The 23388-nt window shown below is 42.6% G+C and overlaps 2 protein-coding genes across 3 annotated transcripts; both read left to right on the top strand.

Moving 5' to 3' along the window:
- The first annotated feature begins 26 nt into the window (after window positions 1-26).
- gng4 (G protein subunit gamma 4) lies at window positions 27-10635 on the top strand. The gene is made up of 3 exons (XM_079280973.1): window positions 27-153; window positions 1433-1538; window positions 9969-10635. Exons 2-3 carry the CDS (start codon window positions 1440-1442, stop codon window positions 10095-10097), a joined length of 228 nt encoding a protein of 75 aa, XP_079137099.1. The 5' UTR covers window positions 27-153; window positions 1433-1439; the 3' UTR covers window positions 10098-10635.
- A 4180-nt stretch (window positions 10636-14815) lies between these two features.
- On the top strand, window positions 14816-22681 carry b3galnt2 (beta-1,3-N-acetylgalactosaminyltransferase 2). 2 transcript variants are annotated; one of them, XR_013772399.1, is made up of 12 exons: window positions 14816-14978; window positions 15662-15788; window positions 16116-16216; window positions 17940-18139; window positions 18301-18396; window positions 19159-19266; window positions 19374-19452; window positions 19944-20127; window positions 20459-20584; window positions 20751-20927; window positions 21014-21070; window positions 21789-21862. XR_013772399.1 is itself a non-coding variant. In XM_079279578.1 (12 exons), exons 1-12 carry the CDS (start codon window positions 14870-14872, stop codon window positions 21924-21926), a joined length of 1485 nt encoding a protein of 494 aa, XP_079135704.1. In that variant the 5' UTR covers window positions 14816-14869; the 3' UTR covers window positions 21927-22681. The 2 variants fall into 2 exon arrangements, 1 of the variants encoding a protein (XP_079135704.1); XM_079279578.1 differs by having other exon boundaries at window positions 20768-20927; window positions 21789-22681.
- Window positions 22682-23388: the final 707 nt, after the last annotated feature.

Below are 23388 nucleotides of genomic sequence, written 5' to 3'. Positions count from 1 at the left end.
CTCGGGTTCAGTCCAGACCGAAACGAGGCTGGGATTTCCTCTTATCATTTGATATTTGACAGATCCTCTTTTTTTTTTTGTGTGTGTGTGTGTGTGTGTTGGGTGGAGTCAACCCGGAATTCTCCAAATTGGAAAACCATTGGCACGTTTCAGGTAGGTCGGCGGCAGTAGCCCACATTAATCTGCTCCTAGCCGAGCAATGCAGCGAAGCATCAAGATGCTTCTTTTTCTTTTAATGTAATGTCTTCATGCAAAATATTTTGTTTTGTTTTCGTGATGTGTGCTTCGCTGTCTTCTGCTCTGACCAGGGCCGCAGCTCGCACGGCGTGTGTGCACAATTGAATCCCTTTAGAAATAAGAGTCGCCCATGTTTGACAGATCTGCATCAACAATTAGCATCGTTACATTCGGATAAAACGGTGTAGACCCCGTTACAGCCCCTGATGTAGCCGCGTGAGCTTAAGGATGGGCGACTCGAAGGGAAACCTAAATGGAAAAGGCCTGATAGCTTCCTACGAGGGTGTGAATAAAAGCTATAAATTGGCTTTAGAGCCATGAAGGGTGGGATTGGAAAATTAATTCACCGTCTGCATCCCCCTTTACAGAACATCTGCCCGATAATATCCGTTTGAAAACACTTAAATTCGACTTGATACGATGAAGATGAAATAAATAAGCAAATCGATGCCAAAAAAAAAAAATCCACAGTGAGTGAATTGATCCAACTGCACCCCTCCTCAGTCAAATGCTTCATATTTTACATGTACATTATTATAAAACACATCTGTGGTCAGGTGTCATCTCTCACTGCTGTGGCTGTCCTACTGGGACGTTTCAGAAGTGAGGGGGGGTCAAGGGGCCTAAAATGAGAGCAAGATTTAGTCATGAGGCTACATATTGATAGATGCACAGAAAGGCTGATTACAGTGGGGCAGATTAAATCGCTGCAGTTGCATTGATGCCCACTGTGGAGAAAGTTGAGAGGATGAAGGCAAAGAGTGGAGTTTTCTTCTCCAATCATAGGTGCCGGGCAGAGGAAACAAAGTTGCAGGTCTGATTCCCTGGAACTGATAATTAAAAGGACATACGGCGACATAAACCCCTAAATGTGTGCTTAAGTACCCTTGAGAAAATAAGAACAACTTGACCAAAAATCTAAAAATAATCATGCATGAGCACTGACTGTAAAATGACAAATCGCTGTCCAGCTGCTGCCTTTTTGAGCTCTTTCTTCAGATAAAATGGAGCTTGGCTGCTGTAAAACAGATTCCCCCAGACAAAATGGGTCCTTTGAATAAAAAGGTTGTGGCAGAGAATGGCTGCTCCAAGGGGGGGGTAGAGACATCGCCTGGGGGGATGCTGCTTTGTGGATTTAATGTGATGTTCATTGACTCTACGTGTCCCCCTTTTGTGCCGGTGTTTGGTGTCACAGGAGCACCATGAAGGACGGTATCTCCAACAACAGCACGGCCAGCATCTCCCAAGCCAGGAAAGCTGTGGAGCAGCTGAAGATGGAGGCCTGCATGGATAGGATAAAGGTACTTTTTTAATTTTTATTTGTGTCTGTGAGCAAATATTTGTCTGGGTTTCTATTTGCTCAAACATGCAGTGTGTGGCTTTAGAAATAAATCTGGCTGGTGCACATTATTCTAAACACTTTATCAGTCATTATACTTGTTGGAAGCTTTGCTTATTGCCACTTTATGCAGCTATGTGCTTTGTTAGGTCTGTATGTTAATGTGAATAACATGATACAAATCTGTGTGTCGATCTAACCCCCACTGATTTAGACACATTAAGTGTTTGGAGCAATACAATATCCTCTTCTTGATGAGTGACCGACTTCAGCTCCCAGCAAACATTTCAGTTTTTATTCATTTAATGTCCAGACAAAGCGCAAGAAAATGGCTCGCTTAGAATTGGGAACGTTATCCAACTTGCCTCTCACGGCTTAGAATTTGCACACAATAAATTCTGTCAGTGCAAGTTTTCATTTCGCTAACCCAATAGCCAGGCTTACACACAGATGCTAATAATTATAAAACACCTCTGGCTGAATGTTCCTTCGTCACGATGGATCCTGTTGTTTATTTTGACTCAATCCCACGTACTGTTCACTGACCTGCTGCCAGATACACTCACTAGTGCACCAAATGTGGATTCATCTGCTTCTCAAATGAGTCCCCTTTTGATACACTGTGTAGTAACATTGAGTAACATTTGATAAACGCTGACAGTGCCAAACTGTTTTGGGAAATTCCTGAGCTGCTACTACTCCTGTTTTTGTTTTTTGAAATGAAAGTATGTATTCATGAGAGTCACAGAGAGGCTGAGACAGTTTTGGGATTTGGTTATTTGAATGGGCTTTGACAGCGTTCTGCTTTAAACCCTAAACAGGGAGAATGTTGAGAGGACCGAGCCATCATCTCCTCTGTGACGGACTATACCTTCTGCCAGTTTGCCATTTTAAACCACAAAATTTAAATAAAATGTTTGACATTTTGGGAAATAACCTGGCTTGCGAGAGTCAAATGAAAAAATGAAAGAACCGTGTTGATTAGGGAACGTTAGAGGGCTTGGAAGAGGAATTTTGTTATCTTCAGTGTCAGCCAGGCGAGCTGTTTCCCCCTCGTTTACAGTCTTTATGCTAAGCTAAGCTAACTGCTGCTCTCTCCAGGCTCATATTTACTGAAGAGTGAGACGTGAGAATGATATTGTCCTTCTCATCTAACTCTCCACCAGAAAGCGAATCAGTGTATTTCCCAAAATAGTACTACGTCTTAAATTTGAATGCAGAAACAGACAGTGTATCAACTCGTCACTAGATACGGTCCTCATGTTGATACGTATGTCCACTATTTGCCATCTACGTGCATAATGACTGAATTAACCCATATATTGGATGGGCTGGTACAGTAGCAGTGAATCATTACCGTCATCTTGTATCAGTCCTTCATGAAGTTTCTGTTCTTTAAGGTACTTCTTCACAAAAAAAGGATCAAAACTGATGAAGCAGAACCAGATATATATCATATCTTATATTCCACACATTCATCTTCCTTGTCAAAAGGAAGCCTCCAGTGTCGAGCAGAGACAAGCAGCTGGCTACAGAGGTCTGGCAAGCTCAGAGCTAGAGCAGTTTCTTCTGACAGTTGTCACATGAAGCATCAGTTCACCTTGTAAGCACCGGTGTTGCCACCTATCTGTCAGAGTTCATCCACTGTGAACAGCTGGGAGACCCGAGTAGCACCATTGTTGTAACTATGAGGAACAAACCCAGAGGCATGCTGGGCTTCGGTGACTGTTGACCACTGCTGACGTTAGTTTTCCACCAATTTGGGTCATCCTCTCTGAGTGTGATCACAGGGATTGTCCTTTGTTAGCACTCATGCAGGCTTCTTCTCAACGTGCATTGCCAGTGAGGTCCCTGGTTCAAATTCCCAGTTCCAGCAAACAAAATGTGGACATTCAAATGTGTTAGCTTGCTCTTAATCATATTCCTGATACCCATCACGTCCTACAGCTCCATCAGGCCTCATCAAGAGTACGTGTCCTCATCAAACAACACAACATTGACTTTTGAGCCCTTTATGGTTGAGTTCAGTCACCATGCTTTAAAATGTAATCATATTCCAACTGTATATAGAGATTTCTATTATCCATTCATTAGATCGAACCATTTAAGGTGGAGGCTGTCCATGAACTACTTCTTGTGCAACTTAAAAGGCTGTGTCACCATCTCATTCGGTATGCTCCTCGTGCGCTGAGGGAATGATTGCCCCACAGCCCAGAGGCTGTTCGCTCAGCATTATAGCCAGGGCCTGGAAGCCTGCCATACACCATCATCCCTACTCAGCACAACAAAGGCTGCTTACAATAAAACCTCCTCTTCTTCAAAAAGCCAAGTCATTATCCCCAACGTGTAATCAGGGTTTGAAAGATGTGTCAGGAAGACCCCTAATTTAACCTACAAGTTCACTCTTTGGCACAACGTCACATGTTTTTTTTAATGAGAAGAGTTGGATTTAAAGAGCCAGTGTGTTGGATTTAGGGGAATCTATTGTCAGAAATGGCAATAAAGTATTCATTGTTGTGTTTTCATCAGTATATAATCACCTGCAACTAAGAATTGTTGTGTTCATTAGAATAAGCCTTTCATTTCTACATAGGGAGCAGGTGCTGTTTCACAGAGTCTGCCATGTTTCTACAGTAGCCCAGAATGGACATACCAAACACGAGCAATTACATCCTACACACTGGTCCTTTATTATACACCAACCGGTACTCTTATTCAGATATAATCATGTCAGTCAAGAAGTCATTTTCATTTTGATTGTTAAAGCAACATTGCCATCATGTTTAAAAAAAACTAAATACGATTTACTTTTTGTGGATACAGAAATAACCTTAAACACAAAACATACAATATTGCAACCAACGTTTCCAGTAAATGTTTAAGCAATACAATATTTCATTCTAGCAATGAATAGAAAAGTTGAATCCTCAAGTATTTCACCTCAAAACAGTAAATTGAGTGAAACCACATCAATATTGCCATTAAACTGCAAATCAGAATATGTACCTTATCTTGAAACCTGAACGTGTTCAGATGTATTTGTTTATGATTGAATGGTAATTCATTTTAACAGTAACAGTCTGTGACATTATTATATTAGTACTCTTTTGAATATTGTAGTAAAGCTTAAGGTACTTTATTGGATACAGTGATAAGACGTACTGTAGCATCCGGCAGCCGTATGAGGTCTTCTCTTTTTGGGGGTATTGGGGCGACAGTGGCTTCTAGTTCTTCCAGTTTTTAGACGGAGCGGCGACTTCAGCTGTTTCAGCAGAATATAAATAATTTGAGTCGATAGTAGTTCAATCAGGAGAGACTTGTTTCATAAGTTAACAATGATTTATTATACAAGCGTCAAATATGAAAAGTGCAAAGTCTTTGGCGATTGGACTCCATCCTGAAGTACTGTCACCGAGGGTAGGGATACTGAGGTCCCACAGGCCTCAGCCCCCCTGGAGTCCAGACACTGGTGGTGGTGATGAAAGGAGTTGCTGCAACCTGATGATGCATCAGGAGCACGACTGTGATGCTGACTGGAGGTGACTGGGGTGGAGGCGGGTTGCATCTGTTTAGCTGAAATGACAACTGACAGCAGCAGAGAGGAGAACACTATTTAACGTTTGACAGCAACGATATGATGGCTTGAGGAACCAGTGTGCAGAATCTGGTTGGTCACTTAAAAGTGCACGCCCCCAATCAGCTGATAGCGTAATTACAAGGAGAGGAAAGACAGAGATTACTAGTGAGTGTCTTCCTGACTGAACTCGCGCTTGAGCTACATTCAGCAGTTAAAGTTGTTGATTCATGTGCTGCTTGTGGTTCTTCTCTGGCTGACTTGAGGCACTGAAAACACAGTGAAGTGTTTGAGTTGAGACAGGGACTGATGCCACGTTCACGTCATTGTTGCGGAATGAAAAGAAAATGAACCAGAAATACGCGTTTCGCACTGCTCGTTGTTTTGAGTGAAAATAATAAATGTGATACAATTAGTGGTGATAGCCATTATGATTGACAACAGAAAAACTGAATGTCCAAGAATATCAGTCTGGGTCATTGAGCAAGAATAATAGCACAAGCATCAAGCGTAACAAAGTCTTTAAAGGTGTTTATTAGCATTCATAATAACTTGCTGTCATGCCTACAATTGTGTGTCTGAAAATGATAAAAAGTGTGAAATGATGCTCTGTTAAATGAGCTGAGAAGTGTTCAGATAACATTGTCTCTGAGTAGATTTGACTTGTCAGTTTCGTTGTCACCTTAGCATTTCATGGAAAAAGACACGGCAGACTTGAATGTAAACGAATCTTAAATGTCACATCTGATCTATATTCACTCCGCTCCATAGTGGGTCTGACAAATATTGAAGCTTTCTGAATAATTGACTTCTGCCGTCTCATTTGGGTCATCTTTGCTCTCATGTGAAAACCTGTTTAGCAAGATGAACCACAGCTTAGACTTACAAGAGACAAAGCTGTGTTGGTTTCTTTTCACAGGAAGACAAACAACCTTGTTTCTTTGCTTGATCGGCACATTTGAGTTCATTTAATGAGTTTTGTTTGTGTTTAATCTGACCAGAACTTCTCAACTCTTAAAAAAAACCACATTTGTAATCAAGTGAAACATGACATTAATATTATTTGGTTTTCAGCCAACCATGAGGACATTCATCTGAAACATTTGGGAAGAGGCACTGGGTTCACATACAGTTGTATTCTTTGTTTCAGTGCTGACATTTCCTCACAAATTATTAGCCATAATAATGTCCCAAGAAAAGCAGAATGAATGCATTAAGGGAGAAAAAGGTTTCCACTGAATAAGACAGCAGACTACATTAGGCCTTAGGCAGTTATAAATATTATATTAAGTTTTTTAAAGAACTTTTTTTTCTAATTTGAAAGTGAGAAAATAACTTAAGATGGGAGAGTTGGTGTGTCCCTCTAAAAGTGTATTTTAGCGTGGTCAGCATGATTTCACATCTGTATTATTTTCTGAGCAGCAGCATTTTGAAAGGATTGAAAGGCAGGCAGCTGTTTGTGCTTTAACATCTATACTTCCACCTCAGATGTGGAGATCCAAGTCATTCTTCAACTCTTCTCAATGGCCTCAAAAAAGAGCCACTGAAGTAGAACGTGGCTGCAAAGGAAAGCAGAGAAAAGTACAACGAAAGAGGAGGAAACAGACAGTTGGCCACGTCAGGCGGTCCCTTAACTTGAATGAAGGGATCTGATGAAGGAGAGAGTGTATCAGTGACAATGGGAGCCTCTGTGCTGCTGATTGAGGGATCGCCACGTTCTCATTAATTGCTCAATCAGCCAAAGGAATGTGATCTGCTAATTAGAAGGACTCTCCTTCCATCACAGGGCTGCAGTGTAATTACAGTCAGTCTGGGCTATAATGACACACTGTGCAATACCACTTTTTGTCCTGTGGGGCTCCCGTTGTCTGCAGAAACTCTGGCTGCAGTTACACAATAGTATAATTATTGCATTTTCTTTGATTATAAGAGTAATTAAGCTGTTTGGTTGCATCGCAAGTGCCAGCTTTAGTAATGTTTCCACTTTGTGCAGACTCCAATTAGTGCCGGAGAAAGGTCCAATAGAGACAGAAATGTGATATAAAAATGCAGACAAAACATAGTTTACTGTTAAATATATGTTTTGTGTCCTCTGAGTGAGCAGAATTTGACTATGACTGTCTTCTAATGTGACTAATGTAACCGCTCTGAGAGTATGACCTGAATACAATAGCCCAGTTAGATCAGAATAGGTGTAGGTCTAACTCACCAAATACCTGTTAAACTATTGACATTCTGATCGTCTGCTTTTCGTTTTGTCTAAGTGCAGCCCCACAGAGCAGCGAGCACGGCTGTGAACCCTTCATCTTGTTTCAAAGTTACTGGTACGGCATGAGATACTCAGTGGTTCCCAAACTTTTGACTTCATTTGACCCCTTAAAATGAAGCAATGGCCTCTTTTGAAGGATCTCTAGATGCCCTGTTGTGCTAAAAGTATCCAGTGTCCTGAACCCTTGGTGGGGGACCACTGAGCTAAAGGCACGGCACGAAAACCTTCGGGATTTTCCTTCAAAGATGCTAAAAATCTACCTTTTATTTTCTGGTATTTATTCTTAGATAGCTGTCTATGTTAATGTGAAAGGCGTCTAACGAGTTGAAAGGATACGGCTGCATGTGATATTCTATATTTTCTATATTTTAGTGTCTCGCACCGGACCAAATGTGTGCTAATCCATGGCTAAAAATAGTCCCCAGCAAATGCACAATAATTCACCGCTGTTTGAGGAACATTTGTTAGAAACGACAATGCCCGGCTGTTTGAGGAGACTTCAGAGCCTTTTTTAAAAGGGAATGTATATATTTGAGAGCTGTTTTAGTCGATTTACATCCTCAGCAGGAACAGAAGTGAGAAAGAACTGAGAGACTGACTAACACGTAGTTGGTTGGTTACGGTCTTTTCATGGGATTTGTTGACAATAAGAAAAATGTAGAATAACACCAGCCTTATTGGTCCTTTTAAAAAACAGAAATATGACCGAAACAACCCTTTAAGACATCTTATTTTATGCTGTGAGACTGTGAAAATGGTAATGTAACATTCCACATTGAAGTCTAAAGCGGAATGATGGATTTTGTGCATTTAATTATCTTGTGGGAGCAGCAGTGGGTGAGGTGAAATGGCACACAGGAGATCAGATGGCTCTGTCCTCGACGTGGATCCCTGAGCCCTCGCCGTCCCTCTGATGCAGCTGCTCCGCTGCTCTCCATTTGCTGCCTCCACCCCCTCCCATAACCTCCCACTCGGCTCGCGAGTAGAAACCTACATTCACATGCAGTCTGGCCGTACTGTAAAAATGTAAAGTCACTGTTTGACTTTGAACAATACACTACACGAGGCACTGACGAATCAGAAACACTTTGAAAGATGTCCAAAATCTTAGAAATTGCATATTGCAAAGTTTAGCTCCAAAAACGTTTTCTCTGAGAACGAACAGGCAGTGAGTTGCAGACCGGCGTGAACTTTAGTGCAAATCTATCAAAACACACACAAGAAGGAGTCGCACAATTGTTCTCCAGTACTCCATGCTTCATTCACCTCGCAAAATTCATGACCATGAATACAAAATAGCAATACAAACCAACGTTTCAAAATGCTCCTCACAAAATACAATCCTTCATCAGTGGTGGTGGTGTGGCTAAATGGATGGTAATGGCAGTCGTTCTGTCTGCAACTGTGCCACGACTGTTTGATGTTTTTAGAAAAGGCATTCATGGTCCCCAGTGGATGAATCCTGATAACTTTGGTGATCCCTGGACATTTCTTCTTGTGCAACCATCAGGACAAAATGTCATCTCGTCCAATACAAGGGTTCAAGGATCACTAATTGTCATTCTGCAACAAAGAGTTGCACAACCAAATGCAGTCGTAGCTGAGTCCAATAATGCGACACAAGAAAATCATGCCAAAACAAAAACACGAGTGTATTCCTGTTGTGCATTGGTTTTTTAATTTTCAGCTGGGGGAATGTAAATAGCAGCAACATCAGAAATAAACATTGTCCATCAACTTTGACTGTGTTTGAGCAGCATTGATGTAAACACAGAGTCCACCACCTCTCGTCCCACTGGAGTCCTGCGGTCTGCCCGTCAAGTGCAGCTTGATGCCACGAGGTCTCTGTAAAGATGTGGGCACAACAGTCACCGATCTCCCGTTGAAATCATATCTCATCCATCTTATTATCCTGCAGCCTGACATCAGCCAGCAGCAGGCTGGGTCGTGAAGTCGCCTTACGTCCCAGCTGGGGACGCTTAGCTCCCAACCCCGTCCATCTCCTCTCTCCTCCTGGGGCAGTCAACTCCACTTTCTGTGGCGTTTGGTCCGGCAGGTCCAAAGGGGTCGGAGGATGATGATGATTGGCTTCTGGTCTGCTGCAGCTTATCCGATCCCGAAGCATCCTTCTCTGACGTTGATGAGTTTATCCTGTCAAATGCCATACCAACAAATTAATATATGCAAAACTAATGACTTTCCCATCAGCCTTGGCTTTTCTTTGGGTTGTACTTCAACACTTAATAAACTCAAATTCATATCAGTCAAAATAAATCCACAGCAGCATCTGCATTGTGTGGTGTTCCAACTATTTGTGGGGTATTTTCTGCCTTTATTAGATAGCAACAGGGAAGAAATAAGAGTAAAGGATGGAGAGAGAAAGATGCAGCAAAGGTTTCCTTAAGATTCAGGGAAAGAGATGGAGTCATGTGAAGGAGACATCTATGTGATCCAATGCACCTTGAATTTATATAATCGTTATTATGTAATAGTCAGAGAGACATCTAATCACCTATGCATGTCCTTTTCCTTTGTCCTCACCATTTCAGGTCTCCAAAGCGGCTGCAGACCTGATGGCGTACTGCGACGCCCACATACGCGAGGACCCCCTCATCATGCCCGTCCCCGCCTCCGAGAACCCTTTCCGGGAGAAGAAGTTCTTCTGCAGCATCCTCTGATGACCTGCCGGTCGAGCTGTATGGGTGCAGGCATGGCGTTGCCTGTCTTCTCTGTCTTCACCACACCTGAAGCTACTGGCCATAGGCGTTGAGTTGAGTTTTGCCAGGTGGACACTCTGTTGTTGGTCAGCTCTGTCCTGGTGGCTGAAGGTTTTGGGGGAGTCAACTACCAAACTGGTGACCCAATGAGCGTATCATGTCTTGTTAAATAGGTTTGTTATTGCTTTGTTATTAGAGAACAGCCTTGCTCAGTGCTTAATGAGGTGAGAGATGTTTTTTTTCCTTTAAGTGTGCTAGATCTTAACATGCCTCAGGAAACAGAAATTTGCCCAGTGTCTCTGACTTTTTAAAAATATTTATTTCCCTTCCCTTTACCGGAATAAAAAAGCATTCATCTTTTTGTTATCTTGAACATAACTTGAGTTCGTTTTTATTGCTTTCAGTGCACAGGTTTGACTATTTGTAGCACACATTACTGAAAGTACTGCTGAAATGTGCCACTTTCCTCACTCGCGGTTTCTCTTTCAATTGGCCTCGAGTCACAAATAATTAATCTGCTAGTTGTAGTGCCGCAGTACAGTCAGATTCAGATTAGAGCCCAGAAACAGGAACCGTATCTTGCTTAGTAAATGATGTGTTTGTGCCAACTGCTCTGGTAATAAGGAGGTGGCTGCACATCAGTTCTGCTGCAAATAAATAAATAGACTCTGTGTTTATTGGAAGGTGCAGAGCTAATGTTTCAACAGCGAGATGAGTTCCTCAGGGCTATCCGTGTGCAAACAACCCTTAGGTCAAGAATTATTTATGAATCTGCCACCTCCTCCTCAGGCCCACTCTCATGCATTCGACCCTTGCTGCTCCTTTCATTTACTCATCATATACTTCATCCACGTCAAATCAGAGACACGATCGGTTAATCCTGCAGCCCCTGACTGGAATATTTGTACAAGCTGCAGGAGACATCTTTTCCCCTTGTTTCCTTAACGGTCTCATTTGTTTTCTGGGCATGTTTCCTGAGCCTGATTCTTTTTGCCTGTCCTAGAGTGAATGGCCAGGCCTTTGACATTAATGCCAAACCAGAGGCCTGCATGTTCCGCCGCTCCTTTTTGACAGCCTGCTCTGTTTCCGAGGGGCTGTCAGTCTTTTAGAGTGTACAGTATGTTACAGTGCCAATTTCTGTGAGAGCAGTGTGATCTTCACACTGTGCTCCCACAGCCTTTCCCCCCCCCCCCCCCATTTTTTGTTTGTTTTTGGAAGAAAAAGCACACTGTCGAAACATTTCCTTTACATGGTAGTTGAATAGCATTTGCTAATTTTTACGATGAATTGTTATGATCGTTATTAATATTGTTATTATCGGTAGTATTATTGAATATTTGTTGCACAGCACTGACAGCTACATGACGTGTAGTGCTACTAAGCTTGTATGATACTTAGGAGAAGAAAACATTTATAAATCATGCAATTATTGATACCATCTGACTATTTTTTAAGAATAACGGTTCAGGGTCGGTTTACATAATATAAAATGATCCCTTCGGTGGTTGAGGCTTTTTGCATTATCGTTTCTGTAAAATTAAAATGAATTTCTTCTTGGTACTTGGGACGAGCCATCGCATTAGGAATCAAACTGAAACTGGACTGTCACAAACTATCGGACTCAAATTGTTTTCAGGATAATTATTGTCTTTATTTCCTAAATCAAAAAAACCTGAGACTGACCTCAGGGCGCTCCCACTGACCTCATCTTAAGGATGGTGCCAAATCTGAAACAAGAAATATAACGGTTAGAGATGAATATTGCATGGATTTATTTCTATCTTTAACAGAGAGAACTATTATGATATGAAATATCGCCTCTTCGTTGACTTTCTGGGTGCTACTTTGCACATAATAATCTCCTTGGAGTACGGATATGTCGACAATGTGCAGCTGTATTCATGAATGGTATTATCGTTTTGGTAAAAAAAAAAGAAGCATTTAAATAGCAGGCTTTGTAAATCCTTTGATGGATCAAATGAATTAAAGGAAAACGGCAACCCCAATGTGCTGTGTCGTCAATAATTGTGCCTCGTGTCTCTCACTGACGTTTGGAGCTACAGTCTGTCTGATCACACTGATAACATGAAAGGCCACTGCAAATGGTTGTGGGTCTCACAGATGAACATGATATTCTGGTGTGTAGTGGAGACCTCCTGTGGCTGAGCTGAACCATAGGCCATCTGGATGCACTGTTCATGCGCCATGGCTTCTTTTCTTTCTTTTTTCTTCATAGGACCGTGATTCAATTCAGCCTCAGCCAGTTTGTCTTTTACATTGCAGATAGAAAAAAAAAAGTGTCTTCCGACACCACAGGGCGCATGAAGAATATCCATCATAATGATTCAGGGTATCTGCCACTGACTCACTTTCTGTTGCAGCTATTTCATGTTTCCATCATGCATGCATTGACAGCCTCACTTTTTACAAGTTTGGTTGATATTGGTTGATATTTCACTGCATTTTAAGGTCTGGTGATCATATCGGAGTCAGAATTGCTTGTTTTGGCCTAATGCATCATGGCCAGATGAGGAAAACAACCAGTTTTTTCTTATTATAGGTCAAGTTATAAAAACTTGCAGCAACTGAAGGGATTGTTCAGAACACTATGAAAACTTTTGATGAATGACATCGATGAGGCAAATCAGGTATCCCTTATTGCTTTTCCAATCCCAAAGGACCAGGGTGTAATTAAAGAGAAGCAGAGGTTGGTTTTTTTCGGCAAAGCTGTGGTGAAAATCGATCAGCTTTGTATTGTGACTGATGGAGTCCTACATGAACACAGCATTGTCTCGTAACAATACAGTTACAACGACAGTTTTCACAGAAGTGAGCAGGGTGTATTTCAGAAAGAAAGATGTCACAAACTTCAGTGCACCAATTTTGAGCAACATTTGGATCAGTATATGATCACCAATGGATGGTTGTTTGGTCACTGTCAACAACATCGAATCCAACCACACAGTCTTTAGTGTTTCGTAAATACTTAAGGAAGATTATTTTCCTAAAATTAACTTGAAATGTCGGTCATTTAGCCATGGCTAGTTGAGATTATAAATAAGTTAAATATTTAGAATTGTACACCAAGCTTTCAGGGGCTGTCAGTGAGTTGTACTATTACAGCTCCTTTCCTTTCCTTGAACCCTCAATTTGGATAGAACAACTTTTATGTAACAAAAACTAAAATGAGAAATTCAAGAAGTCTTAATATTATGTGGTATGATTCTCAGATGGGACCTGACTAGATAAAAATAAATCTATACAGATCCCAAAACAAGTTCAGTGAGTGATGTGTGTTCTGAACCCTGCAAAAGAAAAGACAAAAACAAAAATAAATTGAATTGGAATAACACAAATAGAGAATAAATAAATAAGTTTCGAGAAATAAATAAAAAGTTAATTCAGAGTTGAGAGCATGTCAACAACAAACTAGAAAAGAGAAAGGTTAGATTTCCACAGCAGGGATGTTAGTTTGTGTTTCAAGAAATCCTGACGATGCTATGAATAGTCTTTTTCTTTCAAATGAATAATGTGTTGCAGAGAGAGAGAAATAAATCATTGTAATGAGTATGAGTGACTCCAAAAAGAATGATATCATGCACAGGAAAGTAATTATCCCCAGGGCATAATATGGAGAATCTGCTGCCCCCAAACTGTATACAATATACATGAGAATAGTAATAAATCCTGATAAGATCATTTATCTACACTCACAGCATACTATTTCTACTCATAGCATTGGCGTACAGTGCGTTGCATGCCAGTGTTTCCCATTAAATCATTATTTTTCCCTTAAAGAGGTGGTAAATATTTCTTAAATAACATGTATGCAACATTGGAACCCCATTAAGATGAGTACAAATGACACTCTTACACGCATGGAAGCAGGCGCTCTTTTGATGGCGTGTCCCCCTCTTCCTCTGCAGGAGAAACACTGGTGCTCTCAAAGTCAGAAGAAATCCTCCTCAAACACCTTCCTCCATGCACAATAGATGCCATTTAAATGATTCATGAGCAGCGCAGGGTAACAGATTTAAAGTTGTATTCTAATTTTAAAGCTGCAACGTGTCACCTGGGTGTTATGGGGTTCAAATGATTATGTTCATGTTTTACTCTGTTTCCCCACTTAATTGGAAATTAACTGACGTAGAAAAAAACGTCTCTTCATTATGTGATAAACATGGCAAGATGTGCCACAGGGATACTGTGTGTAGCTCTAATCAATGTTTTAATGTTTCATTTTACTTCTGAGGACACGTGATGAACTATTTATTGTGCTGACTAAAATATGCTGTTTATTTATATGCAGTTTGAGTGGAAAGTTAAACTGCGTGGCGTGATCTATTTTTCTATGGAGCGATATGTGGAGAAAGATTTTTAATAACAATAATAGTAACAAACTATTGCATCTGGAGTGCAATTATATCCTCACCAACTTTTATATTCATATTTGATTGTACCTTCTAACTCGCGAAACTGTTCTGATTGGCCAGAGAGCGTCAAACTTCATCTCCCAGGGTGCGCCGCGGCAGGGCTCCACGTCTCCCATTGGCTGCTCTCTCCCAGCAGCGGAGGCAGACATGAGGTAGTGGTGAGAGCCCGGCGGAGGGCTGCGGAGCTGAAATCAAGCGCACACACGGAGCGGCTCACACCGTGCAGTGCCGTGCGGCTCAGGAAGAGACTCCGCGCCGCTCAAGCTGAAGGCTGCTCCGGCTGAATGAAGGGCTCCGTCCATGCGGAGGCTAGCGCTCATTCTGCTGCCCTGTGCTGTCGCCGTCCTGGTGCACTTGTGGTTGGCACACCGACCCTCCTCCACGCCGCCGGACAACAACACACGCTCCGGTACTTTTTGTTTTACCACAATCCCGGGCTTCACCTCCTCAAAGCCTCGCGCAACTTTTAACATAGGCGGCTGGCTAACTTTGCTTTTACCGCCCCGGTGTGTCTGTTGTTGTTTGTTAGTTTGTGTAGTTTGTGCTTCGCTCGTGAGACTGTGTGACTGCACTGCAGTGTGTGTGTGTGTGTGTGTGTGTGTGTGTGTGTGTGTGTTCATATGTGGTGTTTTGGGGAGGAATGATGTGATTGTAACACTTCAGTAGTGTTGGGCGTTGATGGGATAGTCTAACGTCTGGAAACAGACCGAAGCGAGCTGAGCATGTCTGTCCTGTTACTACTGCGGATCCCTGCGCTGCTTTCACACGGACCCTCACTTATGATCAGGGAGGAATATAGTTTAATTATATAGTTTAACCACCTTTTGATGCATGAAGACCATTTTCATGATGTCAATTCTAGGATGCATCACAAAGTAAATATTAGAGGAAACTGCTGTCAGAATCAGGAATGGGAAGCACACATCAAGCATTCCTCAAAGTGTGATTTTTATTATGTTGTTGATGTCTGATTGTTGCCCTATCATTGTCACCATCCGTGTGTCTTATTTTATTCTCCTCACTGAATAAGAAATGACGTCCTGTTGTTTTGCCATTTCAATATTCCTGCATGTCTTTGTGTTTCCGATGCAGATGAATCGTTACCTTTCTATGAAGTTTTGGTGGGAGTGTTGTCAGCGAGACACCACTACCAACTGCGACAAGCGATAAGGGAGACCTGGCTGGGCTACCTCCGAGATCACCCTCTCTACCAGCGCAGGTCTGTAGTGTGCAGCTCCAACTTCAACACTTGTTTTTCTCAAGGACAGATTCATCGGGTGGAAATAATAAAGCCTGCAGCTGTCAGCAAATCACTGACTGGCCCCACCGACCCTTTTACCTTCACCTGACCAGCGGCCAATATTGTTCTCTTTTATTCTTTTTTTTTTGTTGTCCATTTCCTTGTAATTCAGCGATCTGAGCAAAGATGAGGTGCTATGGCCTCTTAAATAACCCTCTGTAACCATGGCAACGGAGGGCGGATAAGATGGACAAGCTTTATAAATCGTACAGACTAATAATGCAAATAAAATTGCTTATTTTTCAGAGTGGGGGTGAAGTTCATCGTGGGCGAACATGGGTGTCCCATTCCAGAGGAGGACAGAGAGGATCCCTACTCCTGCTCCCTCCTGAACTTCACGCAGCCAGGTAAAATATTAATAATATTAATAATAATGATGATGATCTGCCTCACCCACTGATGAGGTGCAGCTGTAAGATGGAAAGATACTCCGTGTGCAATCTGTTGCTTGGTTGTGCAGTCGTCAATAGTGGAGCGGAGGCAGAATAAGTTGAAAGAATGCATCTTCAGAAAAGAAGTAAAACACCTTATTCATGTTCACCCACAGCCCAAGGACACCATTCTTTATCCTCTCCATGCCCATGGCCAAAGCAGACATCTCTCCCAGCTGCTGCAGCCGTAACTAGAGCTGCGTATTAACACTTGTAAAGGAGAACTATATGAAGCACTGACGTGGCATGTAGGAAATAATTGAACAGGCTTTCTGTCAGAAGGAACAACCACAGTCATTGTTATGTCTCTCACCCTTCACAGAGCCGGTTCAATGCAGCCATTTCACTGCTTCCCCCCCGGCCGGTTCATTGTTAGCCGCTTTCGTGAAAACACAATTACTGCTCATCGGAATGGGCTTTTTCAGGCGGCGGCCTTTAGGGTCACGTGGCTTTTTAGTCTCTGCTCTCCGCCGCGTTAATGGCTGCGAGTGTTTACGTGATTTGCTTCAGAATAGCAGGCGGGCGGCTTTGCCGCGAGATGCTCGTTGTGATTGGAAGAGAAAGAGGCAACGGCTGCTTTTAAACACCGTTGGGTACCTGATTTAGGATTCAGGTCAAAGCACACGTTAAGCGCACAATTTATTGTTGTTGAAATATGTTTGTGCTGCATTCATCACAAGGGATTTTTCTTTGCGAGTACGGTAAGATGAATGCTAAGTTGTCTCTCAGACTCTGTTTTAATAATTCTTGTGTTTTGTATTTGAGAGAAAAAAGTGTGCATGACACGGAAATATAGAAAAAAAAATCAATCAAAGAGCAAATCAGTCAATCACAAGTAATTTGAGGGAATTATTTTACAGACCAAATGTTAATTAATCAAGAAAATGATCCACAGATTGACCAATAATGTTAATATTTGTCAAACGCAGCCCTTATTGTGGCTTGATTTCTACATTGCATAATTAACTGTTAACAATGTAGAATATTATAGACCTTTTTAGTTGTTGCCTAATATTGACAAAATCACCAATACAGTAAATAACTGTGAATTTGCTGTTCATTATTTATGATTCATGCAAAGTTCTATTCCTTTTCTCACCAGAATAAACCAGCAATCTCACACACAGAGCACAAACTAATCAAGTGGTGAGCACAGGAATATTTAATCAGGAATATGTCCTCACACACACCTGAAGGTCAACTCCACTCAGTCACTGTGAGAAACATTTGGTTTGATAAAGTGCTGCTTTCTCTTTGTCCGTGCTCTTCACCTCTAATTGTCTTCATTTGGAAGTGAGCAGCAGAACTTGTGTAGAATGCATAAAGTAAAAAAAAAAGAGCCAGCTTCCCTTTAACAGCCTTGATCTTTTCATTGATCTCCTGGGTAATAAACTGCTCTTTTGTAATTAAGAAACCACACTCACGAGCACAGGCTCGCCTTGTAGACGGCGGTCCCAAGAACCGTCTTGTCAAAGTGCTGACGGTGTAGCTTTTGACCAGAGTCTGCCTTCTTCTCCGAACGCCCGCCCTCTACCCGAATCACTGTCTTCATCACGGGAAAGAGACGGTCAGCATGGTGGGATTGTAATAAATGGAATGTGTGCTCGTGCGGTAATCTCTGCCATCCCCTCTGTGCCAGTGGCAGGCCAGGATGCGGAGATAGAGATCGTGAGGGTGTCTGACCCCTCGGTGCTCGCCCCCTCCGACGTGTCGGCCATCGCCTTGGATTTCAAGGTCCTCCACCCGGTGGTGATCACCAGGCTCGGGGTGTTTCCCAGCGGGACCCAGCCAGAGCTTCAGAGCAATGTGACGGTGAAGCTTCTCCAGCTGGACCAGGAGGTAACGGAACCTCCACCTCTGAGCATATTGTGTCCCGTACGCTGTGCTTCTGGTGGATACACAGCCTGGGGGAAGCTGGAGGACTCGGTGCTGCCGGTGCTTTTTAATCTAACAGTCTGCGGCAATTTGCAACTCGTGATTTATTTTTATTTTTTTTGCAGGAGGCTGTGGTCACTGCCCGCTTCAGTGCCATCAGCACAGGGACCATGGTGAGCGGGCTGTGGTACAAACCAGTGGAGCAGTTCATTTTGCCTAAGGTCAGTTTCTCACATGCATCTCTAATATCCTGCCGACAACCCCGAGATGATGAGTCAAATCCCCCCCCGACCGACACCCACCCCTCCAAAGAAGAGTCTCCAAATGTTTAAATTATTTAGCTCTTTTACATTTAACTGTTTAAATATATTTTCTGCAAGTTCTATTTAAATACTGCAGTTCCTTCAAAGACCGTACGCTGAACACAACTGTCTAAAATCACTCCAGCGTCTCAGAATTGATCTCTTATTTTTTCCTAGAGTTGGTAACAGATAACTATGCGTAGTTCTCTCCCGGAAGCATCTCAGGAAAATAACTTCAATATTTCCCAGGAGAAAATAAAATGCTAAATGTAATTACAAAGCCTTCTCCACGAGGAACTTACCAGGTTAAAATGCAGTGTTTTGCTGCCGTCTCTGGTTGAAGGTTTCAAGCTTATTGTGCACATCTATCATCATAAATGTGTTTTGTTGCACCTGCAACCACACCCAGTAGTGATGTCACAGGGTCCCGGAGTACATCTGTACATCGCTGCTGCAAAGTGAGAAGTTAAACCACAGCAAAAACAAGAGTTTAAGGGTGTTAAGTTGATCTTATGACAATGAATAAGAAGTAATGAAATTGTACAGAGGACATGACGTCACTGTCCTCCGCGATAGCTATACTGCTCAGTGTACAGTATAATGTTGCTCAGTTCAAATAGGGCTTGACAGAACAACACCATGCTACATGTGCAAAGAATGAGATGTCTGCTGTTTATCCAGGGTTTTGAGGGGACGCTGGTTTGGGAGAATATGGCCTCTGCTGGATTGACGACGGTCAACTCCTCTGTGCAGCTCAATGATGGCGGCGGAGTCCTCAAGATCTCATCTGTACGTACCGACAGGGAATCATCAATAAATCCATTAAGAATATTTCCTTTCAAAGTGAAGGAAAGACACTTTTTTTTAAATTTTTTTGCTGTTTTCTTGACTTGCAGATCGCAGAGGGCGTCTTGCCTCATAGAAGTGCACTTGGATTTCCCGGTTTGGCGGGAGGGTTCACATTTACTATCTACGGTTGGTCCAGCAACAGAATTCAAGTGGGAGCTTTTTAATGAAAACACTATGATCAAAATCAAATGAGTCCCTGTGTAAAAATAAAATCAAACCACTGTTCTCTCCTGCAGGTTGTGAGATTAGCTCCTTTCTCACCTCCTTTTCCTATTTCATGCCTGCCAAATTGAAACCACATTTCTTTGTCTCCTCTCTACCCTGTTGTGTTGCATTATTGATGGACCTGCATGCGTTTGCATTTGAGTTTATCTGGGAACGAATTTGTAGCCGTTTTTGGGGGAAACAAATATCATCAAATACCTCTGAAAACAGAACCAACGGTCCATTCTGTAAAATGTTCCAATTGTTTTGGCAGCCAGTGATTTAAGTTATCATCCTTCTAAAGTGCCTTAATGTATCCAAACAAAAGTGAATGTGACTTTTTAAAATCTCATTCTGGAAGAAAACTCCTTGCCTAATTTGTCCTGTTTCCCCTCCCCCCCCACCTGTGTCAGATGAAGACGGCCTGTCGGGGCTCCTGCGGGGCCGCCCGGCCAGGATGGAGCGCCACGCCTCCAGGCTGAGGCAGGAGGACGCCGCCTTGCAGCAGGAGAGCCTCAGGCACGGCGACATGGTGTTCGTGGACGTGGTCGACACCTACAGGAACGTGCCTTCCAAACTGCTCCAGTTCTATAAATGGTATGGCAAGTGCTAATGACTCCATTCCCTGTCTCCAAATTGCCCGGGCCCTCTGAGGAAATCAGCAGCCTGAGACGAAAGTGTGTCGGCTCCTCAAAATGTCTCTCTGTTAGAAACACGATTGCAATCACTCAGTTGGAAAAAGTACAGTTGTGAGTCATCAGGTAGCAAAAGAGACAGAGTGGTCTTAAGCTTTGGCAAATATTTTTATTTCGTTGCAAGACCTGCTGCCCTTCACTCTCGCTGATATTTGAATGTAAATCGACTTTGGGATATTGCCAAAAATCAGAAGGTGGGCTTTAAGAAAGGTTGCAAATTCCCTCTCCGGCAGGTCTGTGGGGAACGCTGACTTTAATCTGCTGCTGAAGACGGATGATGATTGTTACATCGACGTGGACTCGGTATTCACGAAAATTGACCATAAGGGTCTCAAGCGCAGCAATTTCTGGTGGGGGAAGTAAGTACACACTGATCCTGTTGACGACGTATATTTTGCTGGTGTTTTTAGTCCACTTGTGTTTGCAACTTAACTTCAGTGCGCCGTGTCAGCTAAACTCGAGACGAAAGACTGAAAACAAATGATGGGTCCGTCGAAAGGGAGACGTGATGTGATGATAATGTAGCTCCCATCCTGACCCAGTTTCAGGCAGAGCTGGGCAGTGGACCGCATCGGGAAGTGGCAGGAGCTGGAGTACGCTAGTCCAGCGTACCCGGCGTTTACCTGCGGCTCGGGCTACGTGGTCTCTCGTGACCTGGTCCAGTGGCTCGCCAGCAATGCAGATCAACTGAAGGCCTACCAGGTAAGAGTACCCCAAGGGCAAGAGACTGTGGGGGCATGGTGGCAGATAGTCGTGACTATAATGAGAGGAGTCTGTCTTGTTTTCAGGGAGAGGATGTGAGCATGGGGATATGGATGGCAGCTGTTGGACCACAGAAATATCAGGTAATTGCATATCCAGTGAAGCACCATGATCACAGATGATTTGGCTTGGTACATATTTATGTGTATTTGTGAAATATAATTTATCAGACTGTCAGGGATAGAAAGATGAAGTCCTACACGCTCCAGCGTTGTCCCCGGTGTTTTCACGGTCCGCCATCTATCTGGATGAGATACACATTCAGTGTCTGACATTAGGAATTGTTAGGAAAAGAAGAGGAGTCACAGTGGAAAATGTAACCATGTATACAATATTTATACATCTACGATTGTATGACATAGTTTAAGATGCAATATCAATTGAAAGGGAAAACTTAAAAAGACTGTTAAGATGTTTCTCTGAATTGCAATATTTGCCTCTAAAGTCAATTTTACAAGCGTTGTGGTTTTTACAATGTTGTGGTTTTAGTTTGTTAAATCAAAGTTCATATTGTGAACGATAGGTTGAGTGTGGGTCATCGACCCAGCTCTCTTGTATTGCTTCTTTTACACAAGTTAGTGCTCGACAAGTGACTGACACACGAGATTAATTGGACCGGAGAAAGATAAATTGTAGAACTATGGGAGACTAAACTAGAGGCCGTCTTTTGATGACAGCGTATCAAAGGTGCATGTTAACAATTGAACCTAAAAAGACCATGACGAGTGTGAGGCTAATAACCAAATCAGCCTGTGCATGTTAACACAGCCACTGTCCTGCCCCCCCTTTTGATATTGCTAGGACCCCGGCTGGCTGTGTGAGAAAGAGTGCTACCTGGACATGCTGTCGTCACCCCAACACACCGCCGAGGAGCTGCTCACCCTCTGGGACAGGAAGAGGGCCTGTGGAGACCCCTGTGGTTGTCCCAGGGGCCACTAAATGTGACTCGCACTCACCACACGGCGCTGTGGGTAACATGCAAACCGAGTAGTTTCAGAGTTTTATCAGATACAATTGGAGTTTTGGGGACTTATTGTGGGGAAATCATCTTAAAAACTTTTACATTTCATTGCAGGTTCTTAATATTCACATCAACGTCATAAAACAGTTGCAGCTTCAGAATACGTTAAATACTCAAATGCAGCTGTAGCATCGCGTCAGCATTTGTGTCATGAACTCTGTTGTTATATTTGAGAGACGTTTTCAATGCGGACAACGTCTGGATGAAAAGAAGCTTCAGTTATGTGATGAGGACAAGAACCATCTGCAGTACCAGCATGTGCTGGTCTTCATCTAAAGAATCACTGCTGTAAGATTTGAGTACTCTGTAATATTGTAATTATTGGCACCCTGATACTTGACTTAAACCTTGTGGTTTAAAGGGATGTTTGATGGAGTGACTGCTTTACATTGCTGTGTTTTGTAAATTCTTGTCTCAAGCTTTTCACCCTCTTCACCTTTTAGTAGATTCACGACAAGCGTTCTCACAAACACACAGTTTGAACTGTAAGTGTCATTGTGCAGATAGTGATCTGGCCTTACTGTATTTGTTAGGCGTCACACTGTATGTATGTTAACACTCGTGATATCCACACATCTGAATAAGCGTGTTTGCAACAAAATATTTTGGAGCTTGAGCAAGCAGTCGGAGTGACTGTGAAAAAGACTCCCTTGTTTAACACTGCTTTGATGAAACCCTCCTCACAGGTAATAAAGTACACTGAAGAGAGATGAATGACTTCCTCGTTTGTTTTTTGGGGGACGTGGTGCACGGTGAAGTCACGGCTGCTGATTCTGTGTTGGATCCATGTTGTGCCTGAAGCGTTGTTTTAGCCATTAGCGCTGCTCAGTCAGCAAACGGACTTTGCGCGTGCTGTTACAGAAGTCTGCTTCTTCAACTTGAAAGGAATATGAAATGGCTTTGATGTTTATTGGGGATTGTTTTCCTGAGACAGTGGCTCAGACGCTGCTGGAATGATGAACAGGGAACCCCGTGGAGTGTTGTTGGCCCCAAATTGATCTGCGCCTTCATGTCGAATCAACAGCACTGAACACATCCAGCCTTCAACTCGTACACATGGTACCTCTTTACAATGTTTGGAATGAAGTAAATGTGATTTTAATGAGCCTGCAGTGATTTGTTTGTCAAAGTTTAGCCATGTTATGATTGAGTCACGAGAGTTAGATTAGCCTTTCTCTGTGTTTGTGGTAAATAGTGAAAGATGATGCTGAATATTTTACTAATGGGAGAAAGTACAAGTACAGATGGGGGGGGGGGGGGGAAGCTCCCTCTCAGCTCAAGTGCTTCTGAAGATGAAGTTACTGAAGTAGTCTGAACTTTGATGAGCGCTGTGGGGATATTGTCACTCGCCTGTAAAATTTATATATTATCAGCATTGTT

Source organism: Melanostigma gelatinosum (assembly GCF_949748355.1).
Source record: "Melanostigma gelatinosum genome assembly, chromosome: 12".
Classification (NCBI taxonomy): Eukaryota; Metazoa; Chordata; class Actinopteri; order Perciformes; family Zoarcidae; genus Melanostigma; species Melanostigma gelatinosum.
Note: the sequence above shows the minus strand (reverse complement) of the source record. Positions and strands in the feature narration are given on the sequence as shown.